Consider the following 16,789-nt stretch of genomic DNA (forward strand, 5'->3'; position numbering starts at 1 on the left):
AAACGTAGAGCTTCAGATAGTTGCAAGAGGGAAGTATGAGAACAAACATATTCATAACATGGTGGAACATGTTTGTAACACGATCAAATCTAAAATGCATTCCTGTCCCCCACTAAAGCTCTGGCAAATTTCCAGTGATTTCAGGAGGGAAGTTGGAACAGAACAGAGATATTATTGCGATTTTTCTATTTATGGGGTATCCTTGAATTCTGAGAACTTTATACCTGAGACTTTGAAAATCACTTTTATTTAATTGCTGTTCTGAGCTCTTTGGCATCAACATACTAATATAATATTCAGATGGTGAATTCCGTATAGGAATGGTTTCTATCAGAAAATGATGAGCCAGATCTTAAGCTGCTGCAAATGAATGTAGTTCCATTAGTGTCAGTGAAGTTACATAGAGCTATAGCACATGAGTTTCCTAAAACTGTTTCAAAAGCAATTTCCAAAAAAAAAGGACAATGGAATATATCACTTTTTCATATTCGTATTTTTCGCTTATATTTTGTAAAACTATTATATGACCTACAACCAAACAGCATCGCTTCAAAATCAAATACTCCTTTCTGGGATGAGTTGTTATAGTTTCAAAGGTGCAGTGTGCTATAATGATGGCTGATAAAAGTTGTCATTGTGACAAAGCTTATTCTGAACTCAGGAGCAAAGATGGTGTCAGACTTACTAAGGCAAAAAAAAAATTTTTTCTTTTTTTCTTTTCTTTTCTTGTCCCTTCTCAGGACTAGTCTTTTAGAAAAGAGTTCTACTTTGGCAGGGGGGAGAGTAAGCTGTCACTGTAGCACCAGTTGTTGGGGTTTCCCATGATTATATTTCCTCTGCGAGATATTTTTAAGATGATATTTTTGCATTCATGGCATAGGGAGTTTTTTGTCTGTGCCATGTTCACTTTGTATCACTTCTCCTCTGACCTCCGAAGGTATGTGCCTTACTTAAAGGTAGCAAGAATGAGCACAACCAGCTGTTTGGGGTCAATTTATTCATGTCTTGGACTTTGCATAACCAAATGCATTTCTGTCAGCTAGATTGAAATATTATCGCTAGCACAATGACAGATTTTGACCTGAGAGTGATCTGTGCAGTCTCCACACTGGCTGGCATGTCTGCAGGTCAGTGTTGGTGGCACAGTGACAGTCAGGGCTTCCAGCCACCTTTGTGGCTCCGTGGTCCTGAGCTCAGCAGGATGGAGGTGTCCACGTCTCCTCTGATGTCTGGTGAGCAGAGCAACCAAGGGGTGCTCCAAGGCAGGTGGGAGCAGTGGTGCAATGTCATCTTTGCCACACCAGGAGCTCTTTGACTCAGGGGAGATTACCAGGTAGGCACGTCCTATGGACATAAATTGGCACGTAGCACCAGAGCATTGCAAACTCAGTAAAATGGACTAAGATATAAACTAGTTCTGTGCAGATGTTGGAGAGCACAAGAGATCTCCAGCACAGAGGAGTAGAGAACCAGTCCTGTCATGAAAAAGAAATTTGGTTGAGTCCTAGTCTAAGAAGTTTAAAGCTGAGGTTTTGTTTTACTTAGTAGGTCTTTAGCCTTAAATTTAGTTGGGGTTAGAGGAGTTGTTTGTGGGTGTTTTCTTGTTTTGTTTTGTTTTTGTTTGTGTATTTGTTCTGTTTGTTTTTAGAGAATAATGGGAACAGGTTTTTAAACACTTATAATCAAGAATAAAATAAAAAGTGGGGGCAAAATACTTGTGCTTTTTTATGAACTAGAAGATTAAAATAGACCAAAATAAATCAGGAAAAAAAATATGCCTTGTTTTTGGCAGAGCAGTTAGGATCCCTTTGGAAGTTTAACTTTGCTGCCAGGTGGAAGTGATAGGAGTCATACTAAGAAACAGTGCAGAAGCTTCTTACTATGTTAAGTAAGAAGGGATATACAGCAATTGCTGTTTTAAGCTGTGAGTTGGTACTATATATTTACAAGATTGGGCTCTCAGCCTTCGGTTGTTATTTCTTCATAGTACAGCTTTATTCTGGCATAAAGACAGACTGGCAGGACTGACATTGGTTGAATACAACCAGTTACATCCTGCTGCCTGAAAGCACACAGGTTTAGTTAATATACAGATGTTTAGGTTAAGATACACTGAGAGAACAAACCACTTCAAACACCATCAAGCCATGAAAAGTTGTCCATATTAGTAATTAAAACTAACTCATCTCACCAGGACTCGCTGAATTCTATTTCTGTTGGTGACAACATGCCATCACTTGCGTCCATTAACTTCTAGGTATTTAAACAGGATTTACATTTGAACATGTGTCAAGGGATTTGCCCCTGCAGTCCATATGGATTCAGGGACTGATGTCCATTCATTTGCCTTGCTGCAAAGCTCAGCAACTGTTTCAGATTTAAAGAAACAATAACATTATAGTGGTAGGAGAAATACTAAATGCTGATTTGTCAGTGTTTGTTCATTTTTTTCAATATGCCATTTATGCCATTTCTTTTTTTTTCTTTTCCTCTTGCTCTGAATGCCATTGTAGTTGTTACAGATGGAACTGCCAGTCCTTTTTTTTTTTCTTTTTTTTTCTTTTTTTTTTTTTCATATGGGTTTTAAAGCCTTTTCACCTCTGGGGAGATCGTCTGGGGGAAGGAGTAGTTTTCCTTTGCTCAAACAACTGGTATTTAGCAGGAACTTCCTGCTGGCATTCATCCCTGAGTTAATCTGGTTAGAATTAGAGCTGGTTGAGAGCTTTTGACACTGTTTTTCATGGGAAAATGCTGATTTGTCAAAACTGAAACAATTTGTGGAAATGTACCAGTTTCCATTAAACTTTCATCAGGAAACAGTTTTTTTTTTTCCTAGTTCAGGGTGGAATTTCTGATACGGAAGTGACAGAAAGAGAAACCATTAATCAATAATTAGAATAATCACTGGTCAAGGATGGAAGAAAAGCAGGATCAAGTGCCTGCCCTGACTCAGACAACATCTGAATCTGGAGCTCCCCCTGTCCACTGTCTCCAGGATATTGGATGGTTGTCAGTTCCCCTCATCTTGCATGCATGAGCAAACATCCCAGCACTACTTCAAATTATTTTTGTTTCACTCTGGTTGTGAATATGAAAATGTATGAATTGTTACAGGGTTTCGTGGGACAGAAAAAATAATTTTCTGCCGGCGTTATTTAGGTGGATTTGTGGTTGTATTTTTGTTGTCTCCTTGTTTGGTGGGAATGGCATTGCACAGAATGAATGGTGTCTTCTACTCTTTATTTTATATCATAATAACTAACGCTGTATTCAGAAATTTGTGTCCTGCAGAGGAACCACAATTTTTATTACTAACAGTCCTGATAGTCTGATTCCAGGATTCCACTTCCCCACTTCACTCGAATAGTATTTTAGCAAAAATTTCCCTGAAATTAATAGATTTCAGTAATGGATAGAGGAGTTCTGCTTCCTCACAGCCTAGGCAGCCTTCACCTTAGAGCCCAGCAGATCCATCGCTGCCATGACATGCTAGGGTTAACATTGTGCTTGTGAAAAGATAATTTGGGGCCAGAGGCATGAGAAAGCCATCTTCTGTTTCCTACATACATTCTATTTGTACCCAGGGACTTCGGCCCAAATCCGCAAAAGAGCTCAGTTGCCCTTCTTAAGTAGATTTCTGAGTTTTTAAGGGGGAAAAAAAGAAAGACTTCTGAAGCAGCTAAAGCTTGAAGCTCAGCCAGTGATTTGAAAGTCACCCCGCATTCTTTCTGTCTTTTTATAGTCACCAGTAACGCAACTTTTGAAAGATAGCTTCTGCCCTCTCTGCATTTTATCAGTTCCTCCAAAACATTGCATTGGTGTACCTGTGGGCTTCATTTAATTCAGCGTTTAAACTCAGTTAAAAACCCGGTCTGTGCTGAGACATTATAAAATCCATCTTGTGTTCGCAAGGTTGTGGTGGTTCTGTCAGGGCACAGAGACTTCCTTCTGTTAGGAAAGCAAGTGAATTTGAACAGTACATACTCAGAGAGCAGTGGGAAGGCTTCAGAGTGTTACTCCTCAGAGCAACATTTTCCAAGTAAAGACCCAAGTGTGGTTCTTACATGCCTGGGGCACTTTAATGGGCCTCTTTTAAAACCTAGCATTGTGCAAGTGGAACGCATGCAGGGCCAGACTGTCAGCTGGCATAAATCAGCTTTCCTCTGTTGAAGGCAAGGAACCTGCTCTGATTTATACCAGCTGAGAATCTGGCCACGGAATAAATAATAGGCAACTGTATGTTATGAGGCTGTAATTCCCTCGGGGGGGCTTTTGTGATATCAATCTTACAGGAGCCAGAGCGATCTGGTTCTCTTTCTTGGAGCAAAAGAGTCATTTGACTGCAGCATTTTGTAGGCAACTTTAGGAAGGAGAGGTTTTGGGCAGTCAAGGGAAAGGAAGTGTTTCCAAACTTCTTGTAATACATCATTAAGGATTTTTGCCCAGTAAGAATGATGGGAGGAGAGTTTGTGAGGATGGAGATTAATTGATTGGGGATAGGTGGTCCCAAAAAAGAGAAATGTACAAGAGGGATGATTTTTCATCAAGACCAGGCTTTTAATTCAAAAGCAGTCACGTACATTCCCCAAGCTGTATGAAAATCAAAGCTTCTCATCACTGATAAGCTGCTAATGCTGGTGTAATTAGTAAGGAAGGAAAGCGGAGAGTAGAAAATAAGGACCAAGGGGCAAACTCCTCCTCAAAATGTGGACGTGTTTTAATTTTTTTTAACGTCTCATCCAAAAGCTTCATGAATGAGCTGGTACTCATTTTATTAACTTAGAAAGAAAAGGAACTTCAGTTAGGTTTTCCAGGAGTTAGTCTGTAGTTCTTCTGAGTCTAGATGTTTTAGATGTAAGATGCAGGTGAACCAGCTCCCTCTGTTTTTAATCCTGCTGTGGATTCTGCAGCACAGAATGGAAATAAGCGCACCATATACATCACCTGTTGGCATGGCTAGGTTGTGCCTGGGGCTTTTGGAAGATAATGTGGTAATTTTGTAGATTTCATCTCACTAACTAATGTAAGTACATTTTTGATGTTGCTGTACAAGAGAGTGAACTTTGAAACAGACCACAGACGATTACTAATGGATGACTTCTGGTTATTTTCAGGGAAGGAAGCAGAAGCAGCTATCCAGGATTCTTGTAAGTCTTGAGATGCCAATCTGTTCTGATCCTCGAGGTCTAATTAGCAGATCAGATACTACTGACAGCTCACTACATAAAGCTGCAGAACAGCAATGGGCCAGAGTACTTACACAGTACTTATGCAGTAAAAAACTCTTAGAGCTCAAAGGGAGCCAAAATTTTTTACCATTTTCTTTGACTGCTGCCCTGTGTTTAGTGTAATCTGGCTGCCCTGATCAACTTCCCTATGCTTTTTGGGAACTGTAGCTGGAGCAAATCTGAAGTCACAGTTGCGTCAGGACCTAACATGTCTTCTGTACTTACTATGTGCTCCAGGAGAGTAGCATTTGTGAATAACTTCTGTTATTAAAATGAATGCTCGGGGAATACGATAGATATAATTACACTTTTTCCCTTTCCAAAGGTTCTTTTCTTCAACTCTCTAGTCCCTTAAAATATTCTTTCAGTAGATAGTCAGTATCCACCATGCAATTTTCAGGCCACTGCTAAAGGGAGGACTGTAGCTACATGTTCATTTATTCCTCTTCAAGTCACTGTGAGGCTACTAAATCATGTAGAGCAGCACTTCTCTGTTATTCTGAGGAAGAGATTCCATAGGCTGCATTTTATTCACCTTTAAAATGCAGCCTATTTTAGGATAAAAATATACGCCTTTAAGAATGTATTTTTTCATTATATTAGCAATAACGATAAGATGGAATGATAATAAAATCACACTGGGAAGTTAAACTTCTAACCAGCACTGAGTTGCTTCTGGAGTTCACGTGGTAGTTGGTCGCCTTCAGCTCTCAGGACACCGCCCCCTCTAGCTCTGCAGCTATCTTAAACTTTCCTGTAACGTGACTGGGTAGAAACTCCAGCGTGTCCCCTTCTCCTTGACAAACTCACGGGAGTACAGGAATGAAGAAATAAATCTTTGTGTACTTCACTAATGGGAAGAAATTAATGAGGTTTTGAACAGTACAAATTTGTCAATCTATGATCAGGAACCTGTGAGGATCTCAAGAGAAGACCTGTCGTATGTAGGTGGTTGTTGGTCCTTTATTTCCCTTGGCTGGTTCTGCCTGCAAGCACGCAGCAATTACCCTTCTCGTTTGTCTTCAGCATGCAGGGAGATCTATGGTTCTGCAATGACTGTGCTGTGGCAGTTGGCCAGCTGCCCTGCTGTGTACCTTTTACCTCCCCACAGTTCCCATTACTGATTTTCATGGTTGCATTGCCTCCTTTTCCTACAGTGGTTGGAGCCTTTGCCCAGAAAGCGGAGGTACACGGTTGTGCCACTCCTCAGCTTGAGAGTATCTAAACTCCATCAGTGACGGGCTCTGAGAGGAAAGATCCTTGCTGGCTGAGACTGGTCGGGGCTGTAGAGGCAGCACTCTGCAGAGAAAGGGTTGATGTGTGTGCGTGTGGTCCCCCGAAGCATGTCAGAGGAGAAGAAAGCCTGTTCCCTGATGGATTCATTCATTATTTCAGCCCCTGCAGGGTGACTGATATTCTCTCCAGGGAGTTCATAGCACAACAAAGAGAGACTTTACATACAGAACCTTTTTTTTTCCTAAACTGGAAACAACCATTTCTCATCCCCATGAAAAGATCAGAGAGGACCATGTAATAGTCATGACTTCGTAAGCCCCTTTATTGAAGCTTTCACAAAATAACTAGGTCAGCAAATACGTGCTTCTCAGCTATTGAATACCCCCTTTCCCTCAGTCTGTTCTTCCATTTCCTTGCCCAACTTTACCACAAGGGAATGCCTTAAGTCAAAAATCTGGGAATCTGATGCTTTTATTGCATTTGTACTATTCTCATTGGTGTGTACAGTGCCAGGCCATCAGGCTTACAAAGCTGGCGTAGCCCAAGTTTGCGTGTAAACAGCAATACCACATTGTCTGGTGGTAACTAAAGCCATACCTTCTCCCTGTTTGCCTGTGGATGATAAAAATAGGAAGACATTCAGCAGGAAAAGATTGGTGAACTCTTCTGGAAAAGGGAGCACAAACAAAAAGGATTTCTTATCGTTGTTCTTCTTTTTCCTTCAACTCCTTCTCACACATTCCTTCCCTCTCATGTTTTACACTTACACTGTTTGAAATTTCTGCCTGGTTGAGGGCTTTGCTGTTCCCACTCCTCCCTGAAGCCACGCTGGTACTGTGAATGTTAGTGCAACAAGAAGCAGCGTAGAGCTTCCCATACATACATGTCCCCTGCCTTTAATGTGTAGAAGGGAAGATATAAAAGTGATTCAGTGTTCGAGTGACTTAGAGGCTCCTTCTTTTACATGGAAGGAGGATGCAAGACTCGACAGTGACTTGTAACTGAACACAGTTTTTGCATCTTGACCTTTGGTTAAAGCAGTGAGCTAGGAAGTGAGAAACCAGGGCTCAGTCTCTCTCAGTCTCTGGAGACCCAAAACCCAGGTCTCCAGCTTCCCAGGATTTCATCCATTGTATTTCTTATGCAACAGTTAAACTTCAGTACAGTTATTTGTATTAGAATTTCCACAGTTTGAATTAGTTCTGCTTAACGTCTGTGAAAAAATAAATGCATTGATGTGTCAATTATGGTTTCTATAGACAATTATAGAAGTTGTGGGAAATGAACAGAGGTAGTTTCAACACTAGTCTATTGTGATTGGGAAATTGAAGTTCAAAGAGAGTCATAACCACTGTTTTTCTCAACAGAAATTCTGGTCGATAACTCTCAGAGCATCCAGGAATCCTTGTCAGCCTCAACTACCCTGCCAACTTCAACAAGATTCAATTTGCTCTTCCCCCTCTCCCCATTTTTCTTTGCTTAGGAGACTGTGTGTTAGCAGCTGCCAGGGAATGGCGAGGACACAAGGTTTGGTTTGACTATTTAAGGCCTAACTCTTCCCCCAGTTGTCTACGTATATATTATTCACGCTTCAGCCAACTTGCACTTCCCCTGACTTGGCTGGTGTTCTGGTGACACGTAGTGTGATTGTCAAACACATACCTACTAATGGTTTGAAGTCAGAAACATATTGGCCTTCTCATGGTTGGAGGTGGGTAGCAAATGCTAGAAGCAAACCGCTAATTATTTGAAGTAGCTTACCCTTGGAAGTTAATGACAAGGCACGCTTACCACTATCATAACCACACACCTAGAAATAGAAAACACTGACACCTGCCTTTCCAAGCTGTTGCTTAGCATGGGTAGTTACGCTACCGATACAGTCATCACCCTTTCCTTTAAAAGGTGGATTTTGTTTTAAATTTCCATTTTGTGTTTTTGAAACACAGGTGTAGATAGCTCTGCAGAGAGCAGTAATTTCTACTCAATTGTCTTTAGGCCCACAGTGGCTTAGGGAGGAGGTGGTATTGTTTGATCAGGGAACCGTACTGCCTTGTTAACATTTTTAGGTGTGAATTTAATGTTATGCCTGCCTGGCTTTTGAAAATGACAGAGTTGTGGTTTTGGACATAAGAAGAACAAAAGAATTAGGAATAGTACATAGGTCTATTATTCTATGGTTGGATACAGATTTGGTCAGATATGCAGGCAGTTTGCCGTGTCTTAGTAAGATAACAAACCCATAAACACCAGGAACTGGGAGCATTTGCCTCAAGGCAAATATAAGGTGGTGCAGCCTAGCTAAGTTTGCTCTGTCAGAATGGTAAACTGTGAGTAGTTACATCAGTAACTGATGTAACTAAAGTGTTAAGCAGGGCTAGCTTGGTATTTTTTTTTACTCTGCAGGGAGATGATATTATGGATGTAAACAAGCACCCCTTCCAACAAATGGAAACTCTAGGTGAACTAAATCACTCCAGAAGCAGGGTGTGCATTTTTAACAGAGGATAATTACATTAATAGAGCCCTGTCAAGGGATGTAATGGACTTCCCAATGTGAATCACTATGTCGAGGCAGGGTTTTGCTTTCTACAGGTATGTCCAGAGAAGCTAGGACTTTATGCAAAAGTAGCTGAGTGGAATGATTTCACTTACAGAAGGCTGGACTGGGAAAATCATCCCATCACTTTCTGACATAAAGGTCCTATAACCTAAAAATCTGTAATACAGCTGGTAACCACCAGGCTGTTTTCATTCATGTCTTTTTCAGAAATAGTACTAGCATCTCCAGAAGTACCAAACAGTTAAGGCACTCGGCTAATGAACCCAATGGAGGGATATTTCAAATATGCATGAGTTATAAAATTTTGCATCCAAGGAATTCAAAAAATGTCTCCATTCCTACAGGGCACTTCCCTCTGGTATAAATTAAGATATTATTTTGTTTGGAAAGCTTGGAATTGTTCTGTTTGGTGAGAACACTTTGGAAAAAGTATTTTGTTCTGCATGAGTGTAGTATTTGTGAAAAATGCCAAAGCAACAGCTTTAGAGAATGAGATGCCCATGTCACTGAACAGCTACACCAGAAACCGTAACAAAGCCCACAACTTGCTTGTGATGTTTAAAGGGATGCTGAGCAGTTCAGCTACTATGGCTATGTTATGCACAGCTTTCTCAATGGCAGTTGTTGAAATAGTATTTTCATGACAAAATTATTAATCCACTTGGCGTTTGATTAAAATGATCAAGGCATTTCATAAGAACCCTTAGACATCCTGCAGACTATTACTGATTTCTGTAGTTGAGTGAGTTCCCTCCCGATAAAGGATGATTATCTGCTATGACCAATATCCAGAAACATTCAGTGACTCAGAACTGTTAAACATCAGCTAGTATAATTTGACATAACAGCACTCAAGTCATAGATTAGCATCTGCTGAAGATCCTGACCTATTAAATTCAACTCATACATGTGACAGCAAACATCTTCTGTCTTGTGGTAGCAGAATGAGAAATGTTTGTTTCTGTTGCCAGAAATTAACTGCACCATTTAAAAGTTTATGAAGTATCACTGCATTTTGCTTTTTGTAGTTGTCAGTTGTTAGAAGAAATTTTGAGGTAATTGGATGAAATTGTGAGATACTTGGATGAAAATTAAGAGACAATGGAAGATTTGCTTCTGAGCTGCTGCTTGATGCACTTGGTCTTGTGTTTGTCTTCTCTCTTCCTAGCTTTCTCCCCGAAACAATTCCTTCAACAGAAGTCGTTGTTTTGCAGACATTTAAATTGCTTTCCTCTTTATAATGTTTCTTCTAAACAAGGCCACTTGCAAGCATGTATGCTGTCTTGGAGTGCTGCTGAAAGATTGTGTTCTTGAGAATGACATAGTCTGTAGCTTGAGGACCTGACATAGTGGGGTTTTGGAAACAATGGCCCTATCAATAGCAGCTGGGAGGGGAAAAACCCTAGAAATACAACTCCATGTGTACACTTCACATTCTGAGTTTATTTACAATTTTATTCTGGCTCATCATAAACAAAGAAGAGTCTGGAGTCCCTCACACATCTTCAGGCAGGTAGACTAAACGTTTTAGACTGGCAAGTTCCTTCCTACTGAGCTGTGTCTAAGGGAGGAATGTCCTTACCATATACCACGATGCCAACCGTTCTGGGGCCTGGCTGCTGCAAACAGTGGGTAATGTTCTATTGCACGTAGTGGGAATTGTTGTATTCCTACATGCAGACTTTTGAGTGTCTAGTGCTGTTTTTTTAAACGTGAGGGCTTAGGGGCTGGACCATGCACACATACAGAAGAGATTGTTGTAAAAATACTGAATTTTATAATAAGCATAATAATTTACTCACACTTGTGGTTTAGAAATAATGGCAATGATAAGGACCTCTCAGTGAACTTTCAAGGGATGTATTTATGGGTGAAACACCTTACTATTTCACAATGGGTAGGCTTCACCCATGGTTTTTGTTTTTCTTTAAGCGCAGTAAAATTTCAGCCTCAAACAGAAATGGAGGAGCTGTCTTACTCTTTCCCTTATTTCAGCAGGATGGTATTGCCAGCCGCTGAGTCACAGTCCCAAAGGTAACTGGAGGGAGTCATTTGCAACTGCATTAAAATGAACAGCTAATACCTGAGGGATATGCTAGCAAATTTACCCTCGGCAGATAAAGGAGATGCTGCTTTGCTGGTAGAGATACTTCTTTACCAAGAAATCTGGTAACTCTGTAACAGCATGTGACGGCAGTAGGATTTCTGGGAAAGCAGTCAACAAAAGAAAGTTTTCCTAAGGTTGGATGTCATTAAAAGTGCGTATTTTTATGCATGTGCTCTTTTCTCAATACTCAGTATATAATTCCCATTAATGGTTGTGAAAGTTAGATGCATCTATCAAGAGAACATATCCCCAGGGTATTAAATCGTGTTATTCTGATTCTTTGCGTGTAACTTGACAGAGACAAATATAACCATCCAAGCTACTGAATTTGAGAAGGATGTGTGCGTTTTTTTCCCAAATCCATTCAAAGTGATTCTACTCCCAAGGGATTACATTTGAGTCTAACTTTCCTCTGATTTACTATTTTAGCTGAGCTGATGGATTATGAAAGAGAGTAATTTCTTTTTCATACTGTTTTCCCGAATCTGTCATTCAAATCTTGCTGTGTGAGGGCAGAATGGTTCATAAAGATTTTCCTGGAGGAAAATGGCTCCTTACAGCAAAAAGGAGCTCTGAACAGAGCTTCTGCATAAATGTGTTTGCCCATCAGTGACCGACAGAGAAGTCTCTGTATGTGCAAAGGTTGTGGATTTATTAAGTGAGACTTCTTATTTGGAAACTGTTTTTCAAATAGACCAGGAAGGATGGGTTATGCTCGGGTCTAGAGAAAGAAATTGCACAGGATTCTGTTCTATCAGAATGCATGGATGATATTGTAAACTAGGACCATTGCAGGAGCATCCTATGGTTGGGAGATGTGCCTTAACTTGAATTCCATCTTTCCCAAATATTTCTGAATTATAGAGGTCTTCAAAAAGCTAAAGAAAATGAGGTGGTCTGCACTCTACATTAGTAAATTGTAATTTTATATTAAGTTTAAACCAAAGTGCACAAGTCTTAAACTGTGACTACAAATTTTGCACCTTCAGCAAAGCCTTGGTTTTGTTTTCATTGTTTTTATTTTATTTGTTTGTTTGTTTATGGCTGGGAAGGAGGGATAGTGGCAGTGAAAGCACTTTAAAAAAAAAAAAAAATACTGCTAATACTCTGCCTTTATCTGGAAAAACAAATATTTATAAATCCCTCTGAATCATGTAACTGTGTAAAGATTGTGGGTTTGAAAGCACAGTTTTCTGGTTAATCCATTTAAATGCTTATTTTGAATGGGCAGCTCTGAGTCTTTGTGTGTACACAGCTTCTCCCCACACTTATTGTTGTGTTATAAAATATAGAAATTCTGGCCTGATTCAGTAGCAGTAGGTGTACACACATACCGTTTTCTATAGTATGAGATAGAGATTGTCCCCATGCTGAGCACATGCTTGTTTAAGTTGGCCTGTGGCCGTGCTGTGGCTGAAGACATTTTTTTTTCGGTGGCTTCCATTCCCAGCTGTTTAGGTTGCTTTAGATCATGCTTCAAGAACATCCAGGTCCTGGTCAGAGGTACAAAGCAGCCCCTAACCCATGACTTCAACGTGCTCCAACAGTTGACACAAAAGGTGCAGCTGTGAAGACCCTGTTATAGGGCTCAATATGGAGCCCTGTATGGGAAAAGATTAGGAGCTCTGGTCTGAATTCCTCTGCCATGGTGGAAATACAACACTGGACAGCAGGACTGTAATTTACGTACTCCAAACCATGCCAATGTATCTAAACTGTTTTTAATGGCTTACTTATGCCACTTGTGCCCCATGTGCTTTATAACTGCGAAGCATTTCCTACTTGTGAATGTGACTCTCTAACCAAAATTTAAACAGATGCAGCCTGTTCCAATTACAGCATTGTAGTTTGAGACTGCTTTTGATTTTTCTTTTTGAAAATACTAAATCCATTATTTAGGTTTGGCTTCATTTGACTAGGCTACTTGTTCCTTGGTGCACAGGATCTTCAGCTAACAGAAAAGGAAGTGCCCTCAGAATCAGGCTCTTTGAAATCATGAGATGGGAATTAAAGCTCAACAAAAGTTTCAGAGCAAAAGCTCAAAGTCAGGCAAAACTGTTGTCTGGGTTTACGGACAGTTCTCCCAGACTAGTGGTAGTTTCAGGTAAATGTTCATCAGACTTTCCCCTGAAACAAACCAGAGTTGTGGTGATTTGGCTGAATTTTGTTTTTGTGTTCACATTACAGATCTGCAGCAAGATCAGACATTTCACTTCAGATAGAGGATATCTGTGCTTCATTAGTGCTACCCTTCCCATTTATAGGACTCTTTCTCTTGAAAAACAGTGTATCCTCAAAATAAGACTGCTCTGAATCCTTCAGCGTCCTGGGAGGAAGCGACATTTGATAGGTCTGTATGCTGCTGATGAACCAGCTGCAGAGCAATACCTGTCTTTTCAAATGTCTCACATAAGTCTTGTTAACTGACTTGAGACACCATAAGTGCTTTTTCTATACCGACCCCTTCAAAGTCAAAATAACCTCCTGCCTACTTTCATGGTAATTTGAACTATGATCATAGTGGACGTGAACTATGGATCCCCCATAGTGGTTGGGGCCTATCCTGAGGTGTCTCTGCAAATATTTCTGGGGATAAACATCAATCTCTAGAGTTCTTCCTGAAGCAAGCACCATAGCCAATGCAGTTGAGTCCTAGGCAAATCTCACCTGCCCTAGCAGTGACAGTGCCTGGCAGAAGAGAAAAGCTTCCCCACCTGGAAGGGCTGTGACATCCCAACTCAGGGCGGGTGGCATTTGAAAGCAGGCTGCACTCGGACTGGAGCCAACCTGATTTCTTTCTTGGTCCAGGCAATGTGGCAGCCTGACCCCAGCCTGGAATGCAGAGTCCTCGGGTGCAATCCTGCCCGTGGGGCTGTGCAATCAGGGCTGATCAGCCTGGGTGCCCCTGTTGAAATACACAGTTTCCCATTGCCCTAGCCATGGGTTTCCACTCGACACACCGTGTTCTTTGTTGTGTTTGCAAGATCAGATAGCTGTCTAGACTGAAGAACTGTTCTGGTTTTGGACTGGCCTTTTGTAGGGGGAGGGAGGCTTGGTAAGGTGAGTATTAATGCAAATCAGCCCCCCAGCCTGGGTCCTCTGTGAGGAAGGAGAACGTTCAGTGAGGGATGGGAGCAAATCTGCTTCACCTCACCAGAGGAGGTGAACAGGACTACTGTTTTTTGCAAGCTGAGAGTGTTTGTGCAGATATTTTCGGTATGGGTTCACCAGAGAGAAAAGGAAAAGAGAAGATCTTTTGTGTTCACAATGCTTAAGAAACAAATTAGTCACTTTTCTTAAAATGGTCTGAGGACTTTTCCAAGAGGCAGGCAATTGTTGTTCTCAAAATATGCATTTCCTCGCATAAAAAAAGGAATGGCACTAAAAATAAGATGTCAGAAATGGTGTGTGAGTGTGAAGTGGGATTCCCAAAGGAGTGATCCACGAGGGCTCTGGAAAGCTGCATGTGGCAGGAGCCTTTCAGAAGGGCCCTGGCCCTCAGAAACTGCTGTGGAGTGTGTGGCTCAAATTGCAGTGACTGTGCTTCTGATCGTTAAATGCAGCATATGCAGGAAAGATGGGGATGGCCTAATGCCTTCCAAAAACTGCCCAGAAAGTGTGTTAGTAATTTTAAGGGGATATTATTAACAACAAAATGAAAAATAAATGCATGAAATGGCAAGCACAGGAGTGATACTTCTGATTCCAAGCAACCTAGTAGTATCAAAGGAAGCCTGGGGGAGTGAGACATAACTTTGAATTTCCTGTTTTTTCCTGTTTTGTGTGATATGTCACATTCTTAATGTTTATGCTTAATTTTCTTTACTTTAAAATAAATAAAAATAAAACTCCCCCCAAACTAAAATATGTCATGACCTTTCCTGGACAGCCTTTTCTCAGAGCAGAGAGGGTTTGCAAGAGCTTGCCAGTCTCTTGAGTAAATGAGCAGTGTTAATAAACATCTGCTGGTCTGTGCTGACCCTTCATAAGGTACAGCAGCTGCTGTAAAAATATTTTTGTACAGTTTCCTGTGCATTTTAGTTGTCTTTAATCTGCTCTTTCGAATACACTAGAATCCATCGGGCATACGTTTAGCAAGTTCATATGTAGCAAGAGTTTAACTTCAGCAGGAGTCAACTGTGGTTTTAGGAGGTCCTTTAGGAAAGATTTGGCTTTTTGCAGTCTGAGTTGCTGCATGCTGCCAGTGTAGAGGTCAATCTTTAGGCCGTTACCATTTTGCATTTGAAGGAGATGATTTTCTGCCACCTATCTAACCTTCCACATTCCTGCCAAAAATGCTGCAGGTAGTCAGGTAACACTACGAAATATTTTTGTACGTATAGATTTCATACCTCTTGAATTTTATAGTTGATTTAAAAGTAACTGAATAAATAAACCACAGCAACTTTGTGTGTGATAATTCTCAATTCTGAGAATTATTACTGGCTATATTTGTTTCTAATATAACCTGAACTGAGGTAAATCAACCATACTTTAAAATGATTTGAAGGTCCACAGAGAAAGCTGTAAAACCTCCACCCTTTCAATTTGATCAGTTAAGCTGATGTGGTGATGTGAGGATACCAGGCTGCACTTTGTTACTTGAAGCTATTTGGAAAGTTAAGCGTGACAAAGCCACACGCTAAATATGAGTAAAGCCCTGTAGGAGTGTCAGTCGTGAGTGTCTGACTGAGCAAATGTTACTATTTTTGATGTCTGTGCAGCTTTGGTTCTGCATTGTTCTGTGGGAGCTGAGGGCTGCCTGCTCTAGTACTGCAGTGGTGAGCAGACAAAGCAGTCCTCTGTGTGAGGGAGAAGAAGGACTGTACCATGTGCTGTCATCACAGGTGCCACAACTTCAATTTGCCATGGGAAAGAAGACGGGGTTTGGCAATACAGCACGTCAGGAAGCTTCTTAGTCTCAACACTCATAAGGTTAGCCTCTTCACCCTCACCCCAACCAAAGATCCTAATATGTTCTACCAGCCAAAAGCTGAGCAGAAGATGACCCCATGACATACCCTTCAAAACTTCTCCGCCTTACTCTCACCTGTAGCCTGCTCAGTGAGGGTGCTCCTAAAAAGAAGACAGTGAAGATTTGTCTCTTCACTAAGCAGCTGTCACAAGCTGAACACTTAGTACTGCTAGTAATGAGGTGATGACTTTAGGTAAGCAATGTTGATACCTTAAGAATATGATCCATTTTTTTGTGGTCTCATGGATTTTTTGGTTTGTATATGGCACTGAGCACATTCAGTAGGCTTACAAATAAACTGAAGGGCCAGGATCTGTTTCTATAAAATATTTAATGGCTAGTAGAGGTAGCTTGGTAATAACACTGGAAAATATCCTAAACACCTGTACTGGGTGGACTTCTGAGTTTCCCTGTTGGAAACTGGAAGTTTAATAAATAGGCCCTTGAAAATAGAGTTGAATGACTTTAAAGTGACCATTTCTTGTGTCTCCTGTAGTAAAAGAGAGAAAGGGAAGAAATATGAACTAAGCTTTTGGAGGGAATATATGCCTTTTTCAAGACAAGTGATTCACCTTCCCCAAAGCCATTATGAAGAATGAAAAACCCAATTATATTTTCAAGTAGGTTGGTGGTGGTGGTGTGACTGTTGAGGGGGCAGGAGTGGGGAGAAGCATGTTTCT

At 40.8% G+C, this 16,789-nt stretch overlaps 1 protein-coding gene across 5 annotated transcripts in view; it reads left to right on the plus strand.

Annotated features, from left to right (window-relative positions):
- The window catches only part of TGFBR2 (transforming growth factor beta receptor 2), a 59,164-nt gene that overhangs the window by 2,569 nt on the left and 39,806 nt on the right, over window positions 1-16,789 (plus strand). For 2 of the 5 annotated variants that reach the window (XM_040547637.1, XM_040547636.1), the window contains one exon: window positions 5,115-5,147. The exons of 1 other annotated variant lie outside the window; for it this stretch is intronic. In XM_040547637.1, coding sequence (XP_040403571.1) covers window positions 5,115-5,147 — 33 coding nt within the window. Of the gene's footprint in view, window positions 1-5,114; window positions 5,148-7,865; window positions 7,997-16,789 lie in introns of those variants that run through there. 2 more of the 5 variants (XM_040547639.1, XM_040547640.1) reach the window with 2 other exon arrangements.

Source organism: Cygnus olor, chromosome 2 (genome assembly GCF_009769625.2).
Source record: "Cygnus olor isolate bCygOlo1 chromosome 2, bCygOlo1.pri.v2, whole genome shotgun sequence".
Classification (NCBI taxonomy): Eukaryota; Metazoa; Chordata; class Aves; order Anseriformes; family Anatidae; genus Cygnus; species Cygnus olor.